Genomic DNA, 26190 nt, shown 5'->3' on the forward strand with positions numbered 1-26190 from the left:
CTGTTTAATACTTGATTTTAGTGTATCAAATAGCCTTTGATTAAATGCAATATCAAAGGCCAGATTCACTAGTTTTACACTAGTGTCAATCTGTTGACTTCAGTGGAGTTATGCTGGTGTAAAATTAATGTAACGGTGGAGAATCAGGTCTTGTATCTTTAATCTTAACCTGCCTAAAACAGATACGACTATGCATATTGTTGGTATCTTAGAAACTCTCCCTTATTTATACATTAGATGATTACAATGTACCTTACCTGATAAAAAGAAAAGGAGTACTTGTGGCACTTTAGAGACTAACAAATTTATTTGAGCATAAGCTTTCGTGAGCTACAGCCCACTTCATCAGATGCATTCAGTGGAAAATACAGTGGGGAGATGGGGAGATTTATATACATAGAGAACATGAAACAATGCGTGTTACCATACACTGTAACGAGAGTGATCACTTAAGGTGAGATACTACCAGCAGGAGAGCGGGGGGACCTTTTGTAGTGATAATCAAGGTGGGCTATTTCCAGCAGTTGACAAGATCGTCTGAGGAACGGTGGGGGGTGGAATAAACATGGGGAAATAGTTTTACTTTGTGTAATGACCCATCCACTCCCAGTCTCTATTCAAGCCTAAGTTAATTGTATCCAGTTTGCAAATTAATTCCAATTCAGCAGTCTCTCATTGGAGTCTGTTTTTGAAGTTTTTTTGTTGAAGAATTGCCACTTTTAGGTCTGTAATCGAGTGACCAAAGAGATTGAAGTGTTCTCCAACTGGTTTTTGAATGTTATAATTCTTGACGTCTGATTTGTGTCCATTTTTTCTTTTACGTAGAGACTGTCCAGTTTGATCAATGCACATGGCAGAGGGGCATTGCTGGCACATGATGTGTAAAACTAGTGAATCTGGCCTTTGATATTGCATTTAATCAAAGGCCATCATGTGCCAGCAATGCCCCTCTGCCATGTACATTGATCAAACTGGACAGTCTCTACGTAAAAGAATAAATGGACACAAATCAGACGTCAAGAATTATAACATTCAAAAACCAGTTGGAGAACACTTCAATCTCTTTGGTCACTCGATTACAGACCTAAAAGTGGCAATTCTTCAACAAAAAAACTTCAAAAACAGACTCCAATGAGAGACTGCTGAATTGGAATTAATTTGCAAACTGGATACAATTAACTTAGGCTTGAATAGAGACTGGGAGTGGATGGGTCATTACACAAAGTAAAACTATTTCCCCATGTTTATTCCACCCCCCACCATTCCTCAGACGTTCTTGTCAACTGCTGGAAATGGCCCACCTTGATTATCACTACAAAAGGTTCCCCCCCGCCCCCGCTCTCCTGCTGGTAATATCTCACCTTAAGTGATCACTCTCATTACAGTGTGTATGGTAACACCCATTGTTTCATGTTCTCTATGCATATAAATCTCTCCACTGTATTTTCCACTGAATGCATCTGATGAAGTGAGCTGTAGCTCACAAAAGCTCACAAAAGCTTATGCTCAAATAAATTTGTTAGTCTCTAAGGTGCCACAAGTACTCCTCTTCTTTTTGCGAATACAGACTAACACGGCTGCTACTCTGAAACTTACCTGATAAAGGCAGACATACTGTTTCCGTAGCCACTGCAATCTCTGATCAGGGAATTTCCTCATTTTTCTTACAGCTTTTGTTAATTCCAGCAATCCATCATACAGCATTTTGGCAGTATATTTTGGAGCCACGAAGTGCAGCAACTTATTATCAGTAGTTTGAAGTCCATATAGTAGTGTTACTCCATTCTCTTCAAGGGACATACTACAAAGTTTATTTTGAACACACACAGTGTGCATATCAACGCCAGGGTGTCCCATGTACACAGCCTTTGCTGAAAACAAATCCAAGAAACCTTCCACCAGTCCATTCAATCCAGTACTGCCAAGAAACTGAAATTTACCAAGGTCAGCAGTGCTACCTAGCACACCCAGTTTTACTTTAGTATTTGCAGGGCAAGCTGTGGTGGGTTTTATCCATGTCAAAGTACTATTGTCGGGTTGAAGCTGAAGAAAACAGCGTGCTGAGAGATGCATCTCCTGGTCATAATGTATGACAGTTGCCCCTTGTAGCATGAACTGATGGACATCAGCTCTGATTGATAACACATACCAGGGAATGAGTTCTATTCCATGACTGTATGCCTCTTGCTGCTCTTCAGTTGTATTTGTGTCCCACTCTTTTGACTGCTCAGATATGTCACTTTCTGAGTCTGAGAAATCTCCAATTATAAACCTGTATGTGAAGTAAGATACAACACTTATGTTTTCCAGTATTTGTATATATACTGTATACATAGTGGAACATCTGATACACATGTTTTCATTTACTCTATGCATGTTTAGCTACAATACTACCTTTAAAACCTGTTCTATTATAGTTTAAATTCAGCAGAAGATTAACATCATACTGTTTAGAGGTACAAGGACATTTATGCTTAAAGACTTTGACAGTATTGCATTATATAGTATATAGAATGTACCTTTATACTATTGTAATTTTGGACAAACTAATTAATTAACAGATATTGTTAGGATTGATATCACTGTATTAGAGACAGAGAAAAAATGTATGATGACAATTTTTTCAGGTTTCCCTCCCAAACATCCCATGTACAAAAATATAAATGCACATTTAAAAAGTTCTTAATAATGAATAACTTTCACAGGAGATCTAAAAACAAAGTGATTCCAGCTTCTAAATCCAATCCATACAATAGCTTTGGTTGCAGTATGTCCAAATCTCTTTTGTGGACACTGGCAGCACAGCCTAGTGGATTGAAGGCTAATTCCTTTGCTATATTTCTACTCTTCAGAGATTCACTCTGTGGCCTTGAGCAAGTTACTTACTCTCTCTGTCTTAGGCTACATCTACATTTAGGAGCTAGAGGTGTGATTTCCAGCTCACTCAGACATACTTACACTAGCTCCCATCAAGCTAGCACACTGAAAATAGTAGCATAGCTGGGGTGGCACAGGCAGGGGGGACAAGCCATTCCAAGTACCATAGGGTTCTGGAGGGTTTGTACTCAGCACGGCTAGCCCATGCCACTACTCGCTGCTATGCGTGCCACCATGGCTACATCACTATTTTTAGCATGCTAACTCAATGACAGCTAGCATGAGTATGCATACATGAGATGGGAATCATCTCCCCCATAGCATAGACATACCCTTAATGTTATCATCTATAAAATAGTGACGACAACAACACATACCTTGCTCAGAAAAGTGTTGTGAGAATTAATTAGTGAATATTTCTATTTTGAACATGTAAAATATTATATAAGTAACATATAATTATCAATCACAACGTTTGTAGCTACCAATCCAAATATAGTGAATACCTTTACTGTTCTGAGAAACAGCAGCTATGAAGCAGAAAAATCTAAACTAACAAATATGGTTTATGAGAACAGAATTCACTTATCCAAAATCTCCTCCCTACAAGAGCTTCTTCTGCTAAATTGAAACACACATGTACTGCCGTATTGAATGTAAAAAGAACAACCATAGGCCAGATCCTCAGCTAGTATACATTGCTGTTGACTTCAATGCATCTCACCCCATATCTAAACATTAAAGTATTTGTCATGACCACACAAGAATAATTTTTTCAAATGGAAAAAAGCAGCCAACCCTACAAATATCCTAGAAAATATTTACAGGATTTAACAACAGAGAGGACTTGCAAAGAGCGGCCCAGGATAGACAGGGACGGCATACTCTTGTTTGTGCCATCTGAAGCAGCCACACAAAAAATGCACAATTAATTTCTGGCAGTAGCTAGCACAAGCAATATAGTTTAGGAAGTGCTGAGAACAAACTTACAGAACTCGGTTTGACTCAGAAGCTTTCTTTGCGTGTGTTGTACTGAGATGCATTAGGAATGAAGGAAACAGATAAAAGGAAATGTTAGAACAGACTGTAGTTTTATGAAGGAAATAGCAAGGGATGCAATATATAAAAAAGAAAATTGTGTGGATTTTCACACTTATTCTAAAGAGAAATTACTGTGCTTTAAAGGTGTTGATTCAGACACATATAATATGGCTTGTCTCTCCAAAGTGGGATCAATCATTAAAAGGATTATGTGGCAAAATTTCGAACGTTGATGTAAGTTAGTTGATTAACAAACCTTGAAAAAGTACATATAACAAGGAGTCCAGTGGCACTTTAAAGACTAACAGATTTATTTGGGCATAAGCTTTTGTGGGTAAAAAAACCCCACTTCTTCAGATGTTTTTGTGGATACAGACTAACTCATCTACCCCCTGATACATATACTATAGGCAAGCTTCTATGTACTTTTCCACCCACAATCAAAATTTCTAACAAATCAAAATGCAATTCTAGTTCTTCCTTTGGAATGGATAGGTGAATGTGACTCTCACAGCCATATCACTTTCAAGGACATCAAATTACAAGTAGACCATGTAATTTCCCCTTCTCCAATGACACCCATATTTTATAGGTTCCCACTCTTATATACTGTTGTGTATGAAAACATTAAATCACAGGAAAATTAGGGGGAGCTTCTATCTCAATTTATTCTGGTCTACCTTGATTTTGACAATATTTAAGTGTCACAAGTTTGAAATAATTTGAAATATATAAGCATTTTAAATTAGAAAAATAACTCTATCCTCTCTGTCAGGGGAGTGAGATATGAAGGAGATGACAAATAATTGTACTTGCGTTGGCAATTTTCTGTCTTCCTACCCAACTTGCTTTATCCCTGAAAAGAGAAAGCCCTAATAAAAATGAATCATTGACATATACTTGGCATGTCAGGAAATTCCTGGTGAATAGCCAAGTCACTGATCACAGAGTGCTAAATATCCTATCAACAGGTAAGAGTGGGAATATTGATAAACATATTCCCTGACTTTGTTAGATGCCCCTTATATTCTTCAGCTCAAGCTAAGTTATCTATTTTTATGGACTCATAGCCTCAGTTCTATATGTAATTCAGGAAAAATCAATTAAGGTAAGATCTTCATTTTCACTTTGAACTATGACACTGAAGCAAATTATGTGATATTTCCCCCAAACATCAAAATATTACAGTTTCATATATCACCCTTACAAAAATCAAGATTTCTACTACTAAACAGTCTTTAGTTTAAATAAATAACTATAATAAAAATACTTTTTAACTTTACTAAGAAACCAAATATTAGCATATACAAAAGAGCATAAGTTAATGACCTCACATACTACATGCAAAATACTCCCATCTCACTGTAAAAGCTGTCCACAGTGCACAATATTTTAAAACAATCCTGCTTTTCCAGCCTCTACACAAAAAGAGAGCAAAATAGTATAGCCTCATCCTCCTCTGCTGCAAGCTCCTGTCCCTCCCAGAGTTCTCAGTGTGCACAAGAAGGAGAAAACAGGACAGTGGGAAGGGAAAGGAGACTTCAAGCACTGACCGCTGGCAGCCAAGAGGGCCTGACTACAGAGGGATGAACTCTTTAAGAAAGCAGACAGGACAGACTGGTACTGCTCAAAGGAGGATGAATTCATTTAATTTCATGTATGTATACAGATATAGAACATATACTCCAAAGCAATGATTAAACATTTACAGGAGAAGTTACCTTCCTATTTATCATTACTAGAAGCATTTTACTTTGCTTCAATAAGTGAAATGTTGTTTTCCCAAGTATCTTTTAAATCTGAGCTGTGAATTAAATACTAGTTTTAAAATGTCTGATGTTAGTTAAGAAAAATAATTTCTGGAAGGAAGCACTTAAGTTGTAGGAAATTCTAAAGACTATGGGCTTTCTACAGCACTCTTCCGCAATCAAGGGATGATGTAAATGGACAGTGAAGTAGGACAGCCTTTCTTGGCATCAGCTGCTGCTTCACTGCTCAGAAGGAACTAAGGCCAGATGTTAATAATTCTATTAGAAAACATTATTTCAGGAAACAAAGATTATTTCTTTAAAATGAAATTTACAATTGCATGTAAATGAAATAAACGCAGGAAGCTGGTAGTTCCTTCTCAGATGCTCACTTACTGGACTTTATATATAGGTGGCTGAACCAGTTTGGATACCTCTAAACATGTGGGTATTTTACTCTCTGTCATGTGGTTCTTTATCTACAGAGGTAGGGAGCATGCTTCCTGTTAACTATCTGCTACTGTGATATTTTAAATTTATTAAACTAAAGCTCTTAGTAAAAACAAAAGTTCCTCTCTTTATAACAGTAATACACTTGTCCTTGGGAAAGATTGTGATAGACACAGAACCATCATCTCACCTAACTGCATTTTTCTGCTGTTTCTATGTATAGCTGTGGTTAGTTAGAAATGCACTGTGGGAGACTTATCTCAAATTGGAAGCTAGATATATAACACCAATTTCATTCCCCTGTAAAATGTTTTCCTCTTTAAATTCAATAAGAAAGACAACTAGAAAACAAAACAACACTTTGGAAGATTAAATGATTTAGCAGGCTTTGGACTTATCACTATTCCCACATGACCAATACTGTACGGTATGCTGGTATGATACTGATCTACTACTGGTCCTCTCACTGTACAAGTGGGAACTGGGAATCTGAGGCTGCTAACACCGAGCTTTCTCACGTGTCATAATAAAAGAAACACCAGTGCTAAATAACTGGACTGATCCAGTGTGAAAATTTGGTTAATAGCTTTCACGGATTCTTCCTGAGGTAATTATGAACCTCAAATGAACATATCCTTAAAAAGTAGCAGGCTTATCAACAATAATAAATAACCTTTATATTAACTAGGGCAGAATGCTGTTTTAACCCACAGGATATAAGGTTCTGAGCTTTGATAACAGAGATGACATGGTGCTATTCCTGGCACAACTGATCAAAATCATAATGTAACTGTGGGTTTCTAAAGCTCTCTAAACAAGATGAAAGGGATTTGCCTGGAAATAATTACATCACAATAGAAGATAAAACTATTGAGAGATTCCAAGCCTCTGAGCATCCTGATATCAAGCATAACTCTGGGAAAAGAGCTGAAATTGGAAGGGGCAAAATTCAAGGATACTTATATTAAATTTTATGTTGTTACCATAACTGAGACTCAGACAACAGCAAATTAAACATGAAAAATCTTGAAACACACAGAAAAATAGCACAGTAAACTATGCAATGTAAAACCTACTGGTAACGGTTTCTATCCTTCAAAGAGTTTTTTCTTGAATTGCCTCCTTCACTAAAATTGTCTTCAACTTCTTCAGATTCCAAACTGCGATTACAACTCCGAATGGTTTGAAAGATACTGTTTGCTGTTGATTCTTTTTCCGTATTATTTAAACCATCTTGGCCTACTCGTTGCAAGAAATTATCTTGCCCATTGTAATCTGAAACAAACTAAAAAACCCCAAATAGTTAATACAATGAACAGTTAGAATAGTACATAGTTAAGTAAACTGACAGAAATAGAGTTTAACTTGAGATTTTCAAAGGGGCCTTGGCGTATGAGGCACAGATCAACCCCATTGACTTTCAGTGAGAGTTGAACACCTAATTCTGGTCTATTACTAGGAATTCTAGGCATTACAATACTATAAACAAACAAATAAATAATATTAATTCCTTTAGACTTTTTGAAAATCTCAGCTTTAATCTCTACACTTGAGGGATGATTTGAAAGGAAAAAAAAATAAAAATGGAAAGAACAGTTATTTACCTTACAATGACTGTAAGATGTAAGGTTTTCAAGATGTAGTCAGCGTGGATCCCCCTGTAGATACTGCTGTACCACACGTGTGCGAGATTGGATTTTTTTTTTAATAGCAATATCCATTAGGACCATGTATGTGCCCTGTGCCTTCTTGTGCTCACATGGAAGAGGATAAAGGGTCCAGGAACTGACCCTCTCTCAGTTCCCTTGCAATTTGAAGCTTGTGTTAGCTGAAGACTGAAATTGTGGATGAAGCGGAGGGCAGGTCATGGGATTCACACTGCTAACATCCTCAAGGAATCACTTTTACTGTAGGGTAACTGTTTTTTGTTCTTCAGGTATGTGTAAGCCACCACTGCAGGTGTCTGTCAAGTAGCAGCCTCTTCAGGATGGTGGCCATGAGGAGAATCAGCTGCAACTGTCGAAGACAAATGGGAGTACAGCTCTCCCAAACTTTGCAGTAAGTCCAGTGCATAATGCTTGACAAATGTGGCATATTGCAGAACCATGCTGAGGATGCCACTTGAGCTCTGGTAGAATGGTCCCTAAACTGTCAGTGGGAGAGGAACATCAGCCATCTGGTAGCACAGTGTGATACATTTTGAAATTTTAGGGATGAAATGGTTTGCCCTTTAGAGTGGTCAGGTATAGTCTCATATAGTCATTGGGACAGTCTGAAAGGTTTGAGCCTGTCAATATAGTTTCAAAGAACCCTGGATAAACCAAGGTATGGAGTTTCTTCTCCTCTTGTCTGGAACATGGCTATGGGAAGAACACAAGTTAGTTCACTGATTGATTCAAATGCATTTCTAAAACCACCATTGGAAGGAATTTTGCATAAGGTCTCAGGACCACTTTGTCTCTATGAAACCAGGTAGACAGAGGCTCTGCCATGAGTTGCTGGATCTCACTGACTCTTCTGGCTGAAGTGATGGCAACCAGGAATACTGTTTTGGAGAGCAAGATGTTGGATAGATGTTGGAAAGGGACTCAAAGGGGGACTCCATAAGCCTATGAAGGACAACACTGAAGTCCCATGGAGGATCTCTAACCAATGAGTGAGCATGCATAAGGCACTTAAGGAATCTGGATACCAACAGATGAGAGAAGACTGAAAGAGACTGAATTGGTGGATGATATGCTGAAATTGCCACCAAATGGATCTTAATTGAAGTAAAATCCCAGAATGTTTTAATTGCAGCAAGTAGACCAGAATCTTCAGTATTGGGACCTGCACTGGGTCCAGGCCATGTTGGGCTGCCCACATCAAGAACCTTTTCCATTTAGAAGAGTAAGTTTTCCTTATGGATAGTTTCCCTCCTGATGCCAGAATCTCCTGATTATGCAAGGAGCAGTCCTTTTCCATGATGATCAGCCAGCCAATATCCAGGCCTTCAGCATCAGCAACTTTGGGTTCAGATGGAGTACTTGACATTTCTCTTGTACAATAGATCTGGGTGGTCTGGAAGTCAGATTGGTGTTGTAGAAAGTCTGCCAGCAAGAACTATTTTGGCCAGTAGGGAGCTAACTACCAAGATGAATCAGGTCCAATTTTGTCTAACTTTGGCAACCACGCTGGTGATTGCTAGGATTGGTGGGAAGATGTAAAAAAGGGCCCTGATTCCATTGTTGGAGGAAAGTGCCCAGTAAAGCGGAGAAGTGATATCTGAAAGTGAGCTCTAGAGTGGTTTTGACATGGTTCTCAATCATCTCTTCAAACCTGCTCCCTCAGGGAGAGAGAGAGAGAGAGAGATTGATTTGCAACAGAGAAGAGGGCAAAGGGGTGAATAGTGGGATCACTTTCTGGATGAATACTCAGGCTGGTAGCTATGAAAGAAAGATGACATTCTTGGTTTCTGAGATAGCTGGTACTGGAAGGGTTTGCAGTATGGTTCTGGGGCATAAATGTCCAAAGAGCTGAGTGTTGGTCTGGAATCCTTGAGGCAGTGCAGTGCCTCTTCCATTCATGGGCTATTTAAATGCATATCTTCAAAGGGTAAGTCCTCAGTTGTAGCCTGGACTTCCCTTGATACTCCGGATGCCTGGACCCAGGACACTTGGTGCCTTACGACTGCTGTGGAGACCGATTAAGCAGCTGTATTGGATTCATCCACTGCTACTTGTAGTGCTGTCTTGGCTATCATCTGCCCCTCCTTGATCATGTCTCAGTTCTTCCCTATATACCTGTTGGAGCTGAGCTAGGAAGGAAGCCACCCTCTCCCATACCAAAAGTTGTATTTTGCAAACAGCACTAGATTGGTTGTAATGCAGAACTGGAGAGATGCTTTCCTTCCACAAATGTCCAGCTTTTTGGGGTCCTTGTCTCTGAAGTCCTCTGCGTGGATCTAGTCCTCTCCTGGACTGCAGAGACGATGAGCAACCCCAGTGTCAGATGGGCATAAAAGTAATCAAAACCTCTGGGAGGGACTTGGTAGTGTTTTTCCAGACGCTTCCAAGACAGAAGGGAGTGAGGCAGGGATGTGCCCCAAACCCTTCACTGTGTCTAAAATGCCCTCATTGACTGGGAGGGCAATTCTTGTGGGCATGGAGGTGCTGAGGCTGTTAAATATGTCTTCCTGGAGCACCATCATTTCCATGTCCAATGTGTCCGCTATCCTTGGCAGCAACTCCAGGAAAGCCTGGAAGTCACTGACAGCCAGTGTTGGGGCTATGATGGCTGATTCATCCAGAGATGAGGAGAATTCTTTAGGTAAAGAGAGCAGCTGGAGTGTCTCCCTCATTAACTCCACCATATCTTTGGAAGGTCCATGCAGTACTACCGAGGGCGCTTCAGCAAGCATTGCTGATGGTGACTGAGATCATCTCCTCTTTTCTGAGCCATGGGAAGGGGACCTATGGGAAGGTGGGGCCTCAATAAATCCAGTACAGCAAGTTGTACTGGTCCTGGCTAAACTGTGGGTGTCCCATCCATTCCTAGTCCTGCACAGGGGCTCTGTACCACATACCTTCCAAGTACTCTTTCAGGTACTGTCATTTCCTCTTGGGCAATGGTTCCTTGCCTGAGGTGGGGGAGAAGGAATGGCCTGGTGACAAAGAGGAGAAATAGGTCTCTGGAAATTACAGTGCCAATACATATGGCTTCTGGCAGTGATGTTTGTGGAGCTGGTGCCAATATCACTACTGGTGTCTGGGCTTGTTCTGACACCAAGAGGAGTCGTGAGGGGGGGCTTTTTGAAGGAATGTCTTGATACCAAGAAGGGTTCTGGTTCCAGGATCAGTACTGGAGCAGTTCTCTGTATCAATGTCAGTACCAGGGCAACCACCTGGTCTCTTGGTCTCATCGATGTCATGACGCTATGCTTATCGATGCTGAGGATTTCAAGGGCTTCTCTTTAGTCCTTGAGTCCTCTCTGAAGAAACTGGCTTTGATACCAGTTGACTGCTGTGTTTGCATTTGGTGGTGGAGTGTCTTTCCATCTCAGAAGGCAGTGCCAGGTCTCTCTGTCCTGAAGACAATGCAGTGAGTGGTAAAGTTCCTGTTGGTGATGTCGGTACTGGTAACAATGGTATTGGCACCCTTTTTGCCTTCTTTTCCCTACTGGAGCCAGAGATGTGGTGCCTGATATAGACAGATCAATGAATACAATCTCCTTGGTTCTGGTGCTCCTGAATCTGAAGCTATCTTCATGGATTAGGTACAAGAGGGGCAGTTAGAACCTCCTGTCTTGGGATTTCCAGCTGTGGGTTGAAAAGGAGTGGCAGATGGAACATTTGTTGGTGATGTAACCTTTCCCAAGGCAGAACAGACTGGAAATTGAGGCTAGACAAATTTAGACTGGAAATAAGGCATATAATCTTTAACAGTGAGGGTAATTAACCACTGGGACAATTTATCAAAGGTTAGGGTAGAGTCTCTATCACTGGCAATTTTTAAATTATATTCAGATTAAAAAAAAAAGATCTGTTCTATTTCAAATGGAATTATTTTGAGCAAGTTCTATAGCCTGTGTTATACAGGAGGTCAAACCAGACGATCACAATGGTCCCTTCTGTCCTTGGAATCCATGAATCTGCTTTGTTCATCTATGAAAGGCATGAAACTGTAACAGGAAGGACACACATTAAACTTAGTGGGTTTTGAGCCTGCCATAGCTAGAGATTAGCACAAAGCACCTCACTCTGCTGTACAGGGGGATGCCCCCCATGTCTATCCTAATTGCTTGCTCTCTCTTTTTTTCATGAATACCCAACAAAAAAGTCTAAGATGAAGGATCTAATTAAAAGGAGAAGTGCAGAAGGGTTTCTTCACTGGAAAAGGGTTCTGAAACCAGAAGCAGGTCATACAAATTCCCGGTCTGTCTCCCTACCACAGACATTAAGAAGGAACTGAGAGAAGGTCAGGGCCTCTCCACCCTTTATGTCTTTGCACAAGAGCACAAAGTAGCACAGGGCTGCATCCATGGCCCTGCTGGATGTTGCTATTCAAAAGATTCCAGGTTCGCCTGCCTGAGCACCTAAACTCAGGATCCACACTGACACATACTCGAAGACTTGCTTCTTTTTGTATATTAAGGGCCTGAAACACTGAGGTTCTGAACTCTTCTTTACCTCTATTCCTATTGAATTAAGTGGAAGTTAAGAGCACTATCTTTCAAAGAAAGTGCTTAGCACCTTCCAGAATGAGGTTCTTTGGCATAAACATTCATTGTTGATTGCAACTGTAGTTGCAATATATTTGTCATTCCTATATATAAACAATCCACTTTAAATTAATTTTAAAAAATGAATACAAGTTGTTATTGTATAACTGCATTGATATCCTTCTATTTGATACCATTGATTACACTTTGGTTTAGAGAAGGCCACAAAAAGTTTCATCAACTGCATTGAACAAAGGGGGTTCAAGCAATTGTCATCTTCAATAACTGTCAAATAATAATTTCACTATCATCTACAATTTGGTAGGGAGCCATTTTCACTGTATACAGGTATGGGCATGTAACCACTTAGAACATCAATGCCATCTCTTAATAATTTACCTCTAATGTTTCATCCTGGGAATTATACTGTGGGCAAAGTCTGATGAGGCTTGCTGCTCCATCTAGAACTTCACAAAGCTCCTTTAAAAATACACCACAGAAAGGAACTACTTTACAGCCTGGAATATTCAGAGCACGATTTACCACTTTCCGATATTCAGAGGATGATTCATGTTGTGCCATAGCATCCTTCAGACCTCGCATGGTTTCAATATCAGACTGATCCATGAACTGCCACATTTTTAAAACTTTTCTAGACCTATTGCAAATAGACAACAAAACATTTGTAAGAAAATAAAAAAACATAGTTTACATTAAAGTTCAACATCAGAAGTCGATCTCTTCTATTAAATAAATTAGTCTTACTTTCATTAGCATGATTCAGAAACAGGGGTCAGCACCACCATGTTGCACGACAGACACTTGACAAAATTACTGGACTTAGGAACAGACATTGGCGGGGGGTGGAAGGTGGCTCTGGGCTGAGGCACGGGGTTGGGGTGTGGGAAGTGGTATGGGCTCTGGGCTGGGGGTGAGGGTTCCAGGGTGGGGCCAGAAATGCGGGGTTCAGGAGGGGGCTCTGGGCTGGAGCAGGGGGTTGGGTGCGTGTGGGGGGATGATGGCTCCACCTGGGGGTGCAGGCTCTGGGTTGGGGCTGGGGGTGAAGTGTTTGGGGTGTAGGAGGATGCTCCGGGCTGAGTCCAAGCTGTTCGGAGGGTGGGAGGGGGAATCAGGACTGGGCCCGGGGGGCGGGGCCCGGGCGTGTGCAGGCTCCATGCAGCGCTTACCTCAAGCAGCTCCCTGAAGCAGCAGCATGTCCCCTTTCTGGCTCCTATGCGGAGGTGCAGCCAGGCGGCTCTGCACACTGCCCTGTCTGCAGGTGCTGCCCCCGCAGCTCCCATTGGCCGTGGTTCCCAGCCAATGGGCTGGGAGCATGGAGTCAGCGCTGGGAGGTGGGGGACAGAGGCAGTGTGCAGAGCTGCCTGGCCGCGCCTCCACCAGCAACAGCAGGATGGGGAGCTGCTTGCGGGGAGGCTCACTGCCCACCCCGCAAGTGGCTCCCTGTCCCTGCTGTTGCTGGTGGAGGCGAGCGTGGCCAGGCAGCTCTGCAGGCATGCTGCATCAATCTGCAGGCACCGGCCCCTCAGCTCCCATCGACCGTGGTTCCCGGCCAATAGGCTGGGAGCCATGGAGTCAGCATTTGGGTAGGGGGGACAGAGGCAGTGTGCCTGCAGAGCCACCTGGCGTCTGCCAGCAACAGCAGTAACAGGGAGCCACTTGCGGGGAGCCGCCCCAGGTGAGCACTCCCATGGACCTCAAAATTTTTACCATAGACACTTGTGTCCATGTACGGACACGTTGCCAACTCCTGTAAATGAATGAGACAAATTGAGTTAGCTCAGGCTAACAGAACAATTTTTTCCTTTTGAATAACTGAACACCAAAATGAACGTGCAAAGCTGAGTAATGAGATCTAGATATTGCTGGAGCTACAGCTGGGATTTTCAACAGAGCCTAAGAGAGTTAGGCACAACAGTTTGGGAAGGAAAAGAGGAATCTTTTACATTTATCTTGTTATACCACCTTAAAAATAAAGAGTAGTGGGAGGAAATCAGACATAGTTTAAGGAACAATGTCACGATAAACCTATCTGTACATAACATAAGCTGCTGTATTATTAGTAATCCTTTAGATAAGTGAGAGTGAAATAATTTTCAAAAATGATTTTAAATCATTAATGTTGATTAGTATATTTTTGCATTTCCATCAGATTGGACAATGAAAATAAACTATAAAATAAACAATTTCACTTTTGTTTCTTGTTAGTTTCAGCTTTCCAGCTCTCATGCACTAGCATGTTGCAGCAATGTTTGTGTTGTAGATGCTCAAAGGAATGTTTATATCCAAACAAAAAATGGTTTTAGGACTGCACGAGAGAATACATTTGCACTGCTAGAAGCTCCCTCATTCCCAGAGGAGCATGTTTGGGCAGAGCCATGGCAATTCCACCCCTCCTCACCTTGCACACCAGCAGTGCTACAGAACAGCTAATTACAAGATATCCCTCCCTCCACTATCTCCTTGTCCACTGCATAAAGCTCTGGCACTACCCTTCCTTTCCTCCCTTTCCCTCATGCAGTGTACTCATAAGAGAGGCATAATTAAACTCTTATTACAGTTTTGACTTCTCCCTGAATCAGCTGGCTTGTCGTAGAACAACCATTTACAGCCTTCTCGGGCTTACGTGGCCTGGGAGGCCGTGGATAGGTTCTGCAGGACAAGGCTTCTTGTGTCTGTCAGTGCTTTGAATCTGTTTCATATATTAAAAATGTAAACTAACAGCACAATGAGTGTGCTTATTAAACCATAAAAAGCTGCAGTAAAAACACAAACTCAAAATACAAAGAAAGTCAGAGTTAAGAGGCTGGAACTTTAGACTTAACTCTTCCTACTACAGAATAATTCATTATACTGTATACTCTATGTAAAATCACTTACTGTTCTGAGAACCCAGCAGCAGTTAGCGTAGGTAAAATGGAGTAAGCTAAGGAAGGAGCTTTATTTGACATTTCTTTTTTGACCTATAATCATAATATGACTTTAACATTTATAGTTTCACTACCTTTGTTATTGAAACTCCAACCCTAAAACTATAGTAGTTGTAGTGGGTTACAGGTAGTTAAAATAGAACTACTTTTACACTTTTCTTTTCTCATTTAAATCAGCTGTTTGAAAAATGTATGTCCATGTTTTCAATTTAACATATTTAGCATGTACCAGGATAGATGATGATGTCTCCAGAGCATTCTGAGAAAATGTCTGTCTTTCACCATGTTTAGTTTTCCCCCAATAATTATGAGAAATTCAAAAGATGAAATGATGTGATTTAGCAACAGAATACTACTTAACAGAGTGATTGATTCAATGCCCCACATTGTTCTTGAGAGAGGAGTTGGGTTTAACAGAAGCTGTAATTTAATCTCTATCTCTGAAACTTCCTTATGTAAAAATGAGTTGCCAGTACCTAAGCCCTGCCAAGAATTCCATTACAGCATTGTAGTTTCCCATGTTCCAGCAGCATTTTGCCACATGTACTAAATATGAGAAGACTTCTCGTTTCTCCTCCATAGAACCGGCAGTAAGGATCAACCATGTAACCCAAGAGCTCACCTAATAAAACAAAATGTACAGTACAAGAAATCAGCCGTGGCTATGTTATTTGGAACATTCAGACACATTTAATGCAACAGAATTACTATATTTTAATCTTAAATTGTCTCTATCGGGGGGAAAATAAGATATTTCACCAAATTTTATATATATATATATATATATATATATACATATATATACACACACACACACTCACACACAATAAAATCACACAAAAACATTCACCGCATATGATATATATACTTTGTGTATACACATATCACACACACACATATATGCAAAGTATTTGAATCTCAAAATGCTTTTTAAAGTTATTTATTTCAAACCAAAAATGCTGAACAATAACAGACATTGTATTGTAGACTAGGGCCAAGATTTTCAAAGCTGCCTAAAGGATTTGCAAGACCAATTCCCATTAAAATCAATGGGAACTGGCACCCAAATCTCCTATGTGGCTTTGAAAATTTTAGCCTTAGATAAGATAACCCATTTTGTTCAACTTGGGCAACAGGTCAGAAGCAGCAGTTTATAAATTAGAGAATATTTTTTGCTTGAGTTGATTGAGCTGACATTTGTATATATTTTTTCTTGATGTGCAAATTTGTTCACTGCAATATACTCTAAATACATTTAATAACTAGCTACTATAGCTATTTGTTATATTAAGAAATGAAGCAGAAAATTTCCAAATTTGACCTTATTGTCAAGTTCTGTTTGGTAATTAATGTCAGCATCAGAAATCAACTAACTATATGATTCTGTACATACTTAAAATCTGATCAGGCACAGAAATTTACTACTCTGAAAATTTTCAGTTTACTTTTCCACAACATCCACAAAAAATAGATATATTTCACATGGAAACCTAATTTAAACCAACTGTTCCTTTTTACAGTATGATTCCCGAGGGGTTGATTTTTGTCATTGTAGAAATACTTTTAATCATAAAATAATAAATGTGATCTGTTCACTGAAATTGAGTTCCATTCTTCTTTTGGTCTTGAACGATTTATGTGTTTATAGCCATTACCAGAGTGATGAGAGCTTCGCATAACATTTGAGACTCCTAGCTTCCCCCAAAGAAAGAAATCTGTATTAAAATGTCCTACTGATATATTTCAAGACACAAACCAAACATGTGAAATTAACTGAAAATTTGTTGAATTCAAAACAATTTATGAAAACACATAGGGGTTATATACATCACTATATTTTCCTGAGCCTATACAGACAAAATATTTTCAATTCCTCATTCTGGGTCATGAGAACAGCAAATACAGTAAGAGCAAGAAGAAGAATTATTCTCTTGCTTTTCAATCTTTCTGATGCCCAATTTAATCAAGCACAACAAAGTCGAGTTCCACTGTTTTCTTAATTTGAAATATATTAACATACTATATTATTAATGAAAGACTGTGTTTAAGTAATATTAGGGTTGATAGAAACCAGCAAAATTTAGGAAATCCAAAGTTATAGCTTTGCCCTAAATCCAATTGTGAAAGAAAGAAAGAAAGAAAGAAAGAAAGAAAGAAAGAAAGAAAGAAAGAAAGAAAGAAAGAAAGAAAGAAAACCAGGCAACTAGCTTTGTTATTGGCCTGTGTCACATTTTCAGCATTATTCAAATGTATTTTTGCATTTAAGTTTCTTTCTTTAAATAAATTAATAAGGGGAAAGTAAGTCAATGAGGTGCAAAATTTTTTCCTACATATTGCCAATGTTTTAAAACTGCATCTAAGGGCTTGTCTATGCAGTGCATTAGTCCACAACAGAGACGTATAAACTCCAATGCATACTAGCACGTTGTGCGCTAACTGGTCCATGTGGACCCCTTCTGGCATACAGTAAAAGTTCCCTGTGCATGTTAATGTAGTCCCATTTCAAACAGTACTACATTAACATGCACTAGGGAACTTTTAGTGTGCGCCAGTCGGGTCCCACATGGGTAAGTTAGTGCATGACACATTAGTGTGCACAAGAATCTACACCCCTCTGGTGCAGGCTAATGCATGTTGTAGAGAAGCCTTAATTTACTCAAGAGGCAGAAACAGTTCTGTATTTCAAATAAATTCTGTATTTCAAATAAACACACTCAAGTAAATATATTTTCAAAACGGGCTATACACAGAAGGTGAAATGCTGTGCTATGCTTCTAGTGGCCAATCTGTGGCTCCGGAGCTGCATGCGGCTCTTCAGGGGTTAATATGTGGCTCCTTACCTAGGTACTGATTCCAGGGCTGGAGTTATAGATGCTAACTTCCAATGTGCTGGGGGGTGCTCACTGCTCAACTCCCTGCTCTGCCCCAAGTCCTGCCCCCACTCCATCCCTTCCCCAAAGGCCCCTGCCCCTTTCCCTGAGCCTGCCATGCCCTCGCTCCTTCCCCCTCCCCCCCATAGCCTCCTATACACATGAAACAGCTGATTGTGGTGGGTGGGAGGAGTAGGCGTTGATTGGTAGGGGCTGCTGGAAGGGGCTGGGGAGCGGATGGGAGGCTGCTGACATATTACTGTGGGTCTTTGGCAATGGTCATTGGTAAATTCTGGCTCCTTCTCAGGCTCAGGTTGGCCACCCCTGCTCTAAGAGGTGCAGAATAGAACTCACAGATGGAGAGAGGGCTAAGATAGTTTTAAACCACATCTGATTCTGGGCTGCTCCAGGGGCTGCATAATTTAGACAGCCCCTGAAGGCTGTCTAATTTACAACAGCCTTTTCATGCCTGCCTAAGAGCAGCAGCACTGCCCAGAATCTCTGCAGTGCTAGGTGCTGCTGCTCTGCTCTTGGAACACTCTTCCTGCCACAAGCCCCATCCCCAGCTTGCCTCTGACATCAGGTTTCTTCCACAATTCCTGTGCATGGGGAATTCTCTCCCAGCTGGATCTGAAACTGTTGGCACCTAATTACACCACTGGTGTCCTTTTACCCAGAAAGAAAAGGAGTACTTGTGGCACCTTGGAGACTAACAAATTTATTTGCGCATAAACTTTTGTGAGCTACAGCTCACTTCATCGGATGCATTCAGTGGAAAATACAGTGGGGAGATTTATATACACAGAGAACATGAAACAATGGGTGTTATCATACACACTGTAAGGAGAGTGATCACTTAAGATGAGCTAATACCAGCAGGAGAGCGGGGGAGGAAGAAAACCTTTTGTAGTGATAATCAAGGTGGGCCATTTCCAGCAGTTGACAAGAACGTCTGAGGAACAGTGTGTGTGTGTGTGGGGGGGGGGGGGGCTGGGGGGGGGGAAATAAACATGGGGAAATAGTTTTAGCCCAGCAGAAGAATTTGTCCTATCTCGGGGCCTCTCCTTCTGCACCTCCACCCCCACGAACATGATACAGTTCTGTGGTGACTAGAATCCTATTTTCGATGTCTCCAACTCAAGGAATATTTCCAATACACCTCTGAACAACATACTAATCCACAGAGACCTTCCTACCAACACTACAAAAAGAAGGAGTCTGGGTGGACTCCCCCTGAAGGTCGAAACAACACACTGGACTTCTACATAGAATGCTTCCGCTGACGTGCACGGGCTGAAATTGTGGAAAAGCAGCATTGCTTGCCCCATAACCTCAGCCGTGCAGAACACAATGCCATCCACAGCCTCAGAAACAACTCTGACATCATAATCAAAAAGACTAACAAAGGAGGTGCTGTCGGCATCATGAATAGGTCGCAATATGAACAAGAGGCTGCTAGGCAGCTCTCCAACACCACTTTCTACAAGCCATTATCCTCTGATCCCATTGAGGGTTACCAAAAGAAACTACACCATTTGCTCAAGAAACTCCCTGAAAAAGCACAAGAACAAATCCGCTCAGACATACACCTGGAACCCCAACCTGGGGTATTCTATCTGCTACCCAAGATCCATAAACCTGGAAATCCTGGACGCCCAATCATCTCAGGCACTGGCACCCTGACAGCAGGATTGTCTGGCTATGTAGACTCCCTCCTCAGGCCCTACGCTACCAGCACTCCCTGCTATCTTCGAGACACCACTGACTTCCTGAGGAAACTACAATCCATCGGTGATCTTCCTGAAAACACCATCCTGGCCACTATGGATGTAGAAGCCCTCTACACCAACATTCCACACAAAGGTGGACTACAAGCCGTCAGGAACAGTATCCCCAATAATGTCACGGCAAACCTGGTGGCTGAACTTTGTGAATTTGTCTTCACCCATAACTATTTCACATTTAGGGACAATGTATACCTTCAAATCAGCGGCACTGCTATGGGTACCCGCATGGCCCCACAGTATGCCAACATTTTTATGGCTGACTTAGAACAACGCTTCCTCAGCTCTCGTTCCCTAATGCCCCTAATCTATTTGCGTTATATTGATGACATCTTCATCATCTGGACCCATGGAAAAGAAGCCCTTGAGGAATTCCACCATGACTTCAACAATTTCCATCCCACCATCAACCTCAGCCTGGACCAGTCCACACAAGAGATCCACTTCCTGGACACTACGGTGCTAATAAGCGATGGTCACACAAACACCACCCTATACCGGAAACCTACTGACCGCTATTCCTACCTACATGCCTCCAGCTTTCACCCAGATCACACCACACAATCCATTGTCTACAGCCAAGCTCTACGATACAACCGCATTTGCTCCAACCCCTCAGACAGAGACAAACACCTACAAGATCTCTATCAAGCATTCTTACAACTACAATACCCACCTGCTGAAGTGAAGAAACACATTGACAGAGCCAGAAGAGTACCCAGAAGTCACCTACTACAGGACAGGCCCAACAAAGAAAATAACAGAACGCCACTAGCCATCACCTTCAGCCCCAATTAAAATCTCTCCAGCGCATCATCAAGGATCTACAACCTATCCTGAAGGACGACCCATCACTCTCACAGATCTTGGGAGACAGGCCAGTCTTTGCTTACAGACAGCCCCCCAACCTGAAGCAAATACTAACCAGCAACCACGTACCACACAACAGAACCACTAACCCAGGAACGTATCCTTGCAACAAAGCCCATTGCCAACTGTGTCCACATATCTATTCAGGGGACACTATCATAGGGCCTAATCACATCAGCCACACTATCAGAGGCTCGTTCACCTGCACATCTACCGATGTGATATATGCCATCATGTGCCAGCAATGCCCCTCTGCCATGTACATTGGTCAAACTGGACAGTCTCTATGTAAAAGAAAAAATGGACACAAATCAGATGTCAAGAATTATAACATTCATAAACCAGTCGGAGAACACTTCAATCTCTCTGGTCACTCGATTACAGACCTAAAAGTCGCAATATTACAACAAAAAGACGTCAAAAACAGACTCCAGTGAGAGACTGCTGAATTGGAATTAATTTGCAAACTGGATACAATTAACTTAGGCTTGAATAGAGACTGGGAGTGGTTGGGTCATTACAAAAAGTAAAACTATTTCCCCATGTTTATGCCCCCCCCACTGTTCCTCAGACGTTCTTGTCAACTGCTGGAAATGGCCCACCTTGATTATCACTACAAAAGGTTTTCTTCCCCCCCCATGCACCCCCGCTCTCCTGCTGGTATTAGCTCATCTTAAGTGATCACCTTACCGTGTGTATGATAACACCCATTGTTTCATGTTCTCTGTGTATATAAAATCTCCCCACTGTATTTTCCACTGAATGCATCCGATGAAGTGAGCTGTAGCTCATGAAAGCTTATGCTCAAATAAATTTGTTACTCTCTAAGGTTCCACAAGCACTCCTTTTCTTTTTGCGAATACAGACTAACATGGCTGCTACTCTGAAACCTTTTACCCAGAGTAATCAGGGGTGAGATTCTCACCTACTGCATGTATTTATAAAAATGCTACAAGATTAAGGCCTCAATTTTCCTCTTTGGGGAAAAAAAGAAAAGGAAAATTTGAATTAAAAAAATTATGTGCATTTTTGTGTACTATATGAACTGCGCAACTGCTGATGTATACTGATGTTTGCTATTAATTATCACTATTGTCTAGTATATTTCTGTAGTGCAGATCTTATAGGTATCTAGACCCATAATCCAAACCTTTATGGACTTTTACATATTAGACTTATTTGTGCACATAGGCCCTGATCCAAAGATCGCTGAAGTCAACGGAAAAACTTCTATTGACTTCAGTGGACTGTGGATCAGGCCCATTTTTTTGTCTAACCTGTGCCTCTTTCTAGCAGTTCAATCTGAAATGGGTGTTCTAATTATTCTTTAACCAGACAAAACAGACCTGAACAGTAATGAAGACATGACATGAAATAAACAATGCATGAGCAATACTGATAACAGTATAGCTAATATTTGTTTGACCATAAAGCAAAATGTACAATATGAATGCCCCAATTTCATATCCTGTTGCAATTATAAATTTTGTATAGTACCTAATATGTATGCAAAATTATGTAATTAGAGTTACAACATTTCATGGTGCATCCTGTAGTAAGTAATTTAATAAAGTGTAAAGAAAGCATATGACCAGTTAGAATTTTGGCTGTGAGATGGCATCTGGATCGCCTCAGTTGCTAAATTGAAGTGCAACATGTCTTTCATTTCACTGAGATACGTGCCACATTGTCCTTTCCATAATATGCCACAATCTTTTTTCATATTATTTAAAAGCAATATCCATTCAATTCTTTCATTAACTGTTTAAAAACACAATGTAACAAACAAATAAGAATAGGAAAATCTGTCTCTGCTTATCTGATAATTTCCTTCCTTTGAGTAATAAGGCACACAGATCTGTTACAATAGATACCTCAGTGTGTTTACATCTTGGAGGCAGAACCAGAACTTGTTACTCACTGGCAGCTGGGGAATGTCTCATCTCCTGAAGTTCCCTGAATCTGAGATAACTTCCACATGGCCAGGATAATTCACATTTACTTTCCTAAGTTACAGATTGTGTTAAATATAGTTTGAGGAAAAGCACAGAGGAAATTTTTTCCAACTGCAGAGCATGATAAATTCTATCTAATGACAAAAAACCTAAATCCTTTAATATCAATTTCCATCTCTATTCTGAATGATCCATTTGTTTCCAAGTGGCTTGGATCTGTGGACCTTATTACTTGAAAAAAGGAAATTTTCAAGTAAGCATGGACAAATTTTCCTATTCTTTGTACAAAGGCCCATAAATCTGTTACAATGTGATTTTTATAGTAGTGTGACTCTAAGGTAGAAGCAGGATCATCTTTTAAATGTTGACACATCCAAAATGAGATAGATTTTATAAAATCTATCTCCTCCAACTTCTCCTGGGCAGTAAGGCATAGAGAAAACTTTTGCCAAAAGACAGGAAATGACAATGACTAAGTTAGGTGACCAATGTGCAGAATTTGGTGAATCTATGTACTGATGGCCATTTGGCTGTCTAGAAGATCTCAATACAGGATTATCAGTGCTCCTAAAGACTGGACTTTGATGCTTAACTGAAGGAGGAATATATCTTGAATTTACTTAGGGAATGAATGCTATGACAATTGAGAGGACTACCTGTCTGAATTAAAGGTACAATATTGAGTCTCATTAGAAGAAGCTCCTTAAAATAAAAATTCATCTGATTGGCGATAACAGCCATTAGGAGGCTCACCCTAATGGATAGCAAGTATAATGGCAGCTCCTGCAGCGGTTCAATCTGGGTAGTATTGTAAGGAGCAAAATGAGCTTCCAAAGTCATACTCTATGGCCTTGTGAGATTGGAATAAAGTTTATGCTCTAAGGAGCATTTAATGTTGGGATGTGTACAAAAGTTTATTGTCTTGGACAGGCTGAGAATATACTACACAGACCTGATCTTTTTTCTTGGACACTCTTACACATGCACAATAAAGCCCTCCTGGAGGAACTCAAGGCTATGTTTCACTGATTTAACATGGTAATTAAGTTATTTTGTACTGTCCCATAGAATAATTTCTATTTGTTGACTTCTCCTTTGGGACCCATGTGAATAAGAATCACTTCATAAAAGTATTCATTTTAAATGTTTCTGGTCCCAGGTGGAATATTTTTTATTTTATTTTATATCAGACCTCCTGTATGAGATACAGACATCTGAAGATCCAATCAGTCCTGAAAACCATAGTCTCTTCATCCTGCATAGCATAACCTGGGTAACTGTTGTTCTTGCATTCTTATATTTTGTATTGTCCTGCACAGCAGGACATATAGCAGGGATCTTGCCCAGGTTTGAGAAAGGTCATTCACTGCCTCACATTCTCGGTCCTGACATGTAGAAAAACCACAGGGCACCTTATTTATGTTTCCATATGCAAAGAAGTCAATCACCAATCCTCCAAATTGATTTATAAGGAGGGATATATTTCTAGGTAAAGGAGCCACATTGCTAATCGGACTTCTGCCATGTAAATCTTGGTGTTCTTCTCTATCTTGTCAGGCAGTACATATAGAGAAAGGAAACTCTGCTCCAAGACTCACTCTCTCTAGGGTAGGGCTGGTTATGTTCTTCCCAGTTATTATGAAAACACTATTTGACACATTAATTGCCATGACTAGAACAAGTCTTATCTATGGAAGGAAAAGTGCTCCAAGACCTCAATGAATCATTGTGTTCCAGCTCATGGATGTTGCGGTCTTTCTTTCTGGTACACAATCCCTGAACTGAATTGGGAAAATCCCTTAAAATAAAAAACAAAACAAAACCAAATCTGATTTTCTGCATTCACCATTTGTGAGAGCAGAGAATATAAAATGAGAGACAGATCGTTGCCAAAAGGATGAGATATGGTGATATGTGAAGGGAATACCTGGAATTATTAGATAAGTATCATATGAATTCTGGATCACTGAATCATACCTGTGTATAAGATCAGAATTCCCAATGGGTTCCAGTAAAAATTGGATTTTTGTTTCTGTGACATCACATTTTACATTATGGCCATCTTCATCTTCTAGTAACATTCTTCTGGGAGAAGACCTTGTACCTGATAGTATTCATCCACAGCCCAGGCATATGATTCATTTCCCTGGCACAATGTATTTGTCCTCATACTCCAGGAACCATATCACTCTGCACATTTGCTTCAGCTTTCTCTCTGAACAGAAGAACCCTAATCAGAAAAATAATCTCGGAAGAGAAGTGAATCTTCTTCTTCCCTAAAGTCAATGTTATTGCTACCATGATGCCAGAGAGAGACCTTGGGAGCACATGAAAGATCAAATGGTTATGATCAAAGTTACGGGAAAAAAAGGGTGCCATCCATCTGCAAAACATAAAAATTGTCTGAGGATGTAAAGTGGGAATGCTTTGAAGATAAGCCTCCTTTAGGAACTTATTTAGATGTTTCAGACAGGGCTCTGCTCTGTTTTTCCTAATTCTCTGAGGCTAGATAGCTGATGGGGAATGCATTGTAACACTCCAGTCTGAAGTATATGATGGATGATTTCATTCATGCTGTGGCCCCTGCACTTGTTGCTGAGACTGGGAATGAGACAAAGCTATTTCTCGGTTTCTTGCACAGTTCCTTAAGGTACCTATGCTGGACAATGTCCAGTGACCTCATCTGATCAAAGCTCTTTTGCTCCGAAATTGAAAGAGGCTGGAACAAATCAGGGCTCTAATTCCAGACAGAGGTGCTGGGAGACCTGCAGATAGCTCTGAGACAATACAGGAGTATTACTCACTCCACACTTGGTCTAGCTACTACTTGCAAAGAGGTATTTTCTCCTGTTGTACTTCAGAGACTACTTCAATTTGCCATATAATCTGTATTCCTTTCAGTAGTGTCTGGCAGGAGCCAGGATTATAAATTGACTTTTCTGATTACTGTGAATAGCCTCAGTTCTCCATACAGCTTCCTACTGTATCACTAAGAGAGCTTGAGAACTAATTTGTCCAAGCATCTGTTCCTAAGAACCAAAGCCCCATATATGTGCACGCAACAGATTTGAATCCTACTTTTTAAAAAATATATATATATTACTATTTGATTCTCCAACTCTAATTTGGACTGTCAGGCTTCCTCCCCAAAGAAGGAAGAATTATCCTTGTAATTGTTTTTGTAAGGTGTGTGTATGCACACCTGAAGGAATCAGCATGTCTATGCCCAGGTCTTTTCTCCATTAATATACCCTGCTGCATTCCATGAAGTTGAGGAGGGGAACGAAGTGCTGAGGATTATTTCCCATGCTGCACTTTGTGAAGATGATATGGGGAACTGAGTATAGAGGATTATCTGTCCTGTTGCACTCCATGAATGGGAGCTGGGGAAATGGCACTGATTTTACTATTCTTTTATTTCCCTTTTGGGATTTTGTCCCCATAATCC

General features: G+C 40.6%; 1 protein-coding gene across 2 annotated transcripts in view; it reads right to left on the reverse strand.

The window, feature by feature from the left end:
* PLCE1 (phospholipase C epsilon 1) overlaps positions 1-26190 on the reverse strand; it is a 329298-nt gene that overhangs the window by 67375 nt on the left and 235733 nt on the right. For both annotated transcript variants that reach the window (XM_043550715.1, XM_027821849.3), the window contains exons 5-8: positions 15740-15885; positions 12715-12973; positions 7193-7401; positions 1597-2272 (exon numbers count right to left, since the gene is read on the reverse strand). In XM_043550715.1, the coding sequence (XP_043406650.1) occupies positions 1597-2272; positions 7193-7401; positions 12715-12973; positions 15740-15885 (1290 nt within the window). The remainder of the gene's footprint in view (positions 1-1596; positions 2273-7192; positions 7402-12714; positions 12974-15739; positions 15886-26190) is intronic.

This window comes from Chelonia mydas, chromosome 7 (genome assembly GCF_015237465.2).
Source record: "Chelonia mydas isolate rCheMyd1 chromosome 7, rCheMyd1.pri.v2, whole genome shotgun sequence".
NCBI lineage: Eukaryota > Metazoa > Chordata > Testudines > Cheloniidae > Chelonia > Chelonia mydas.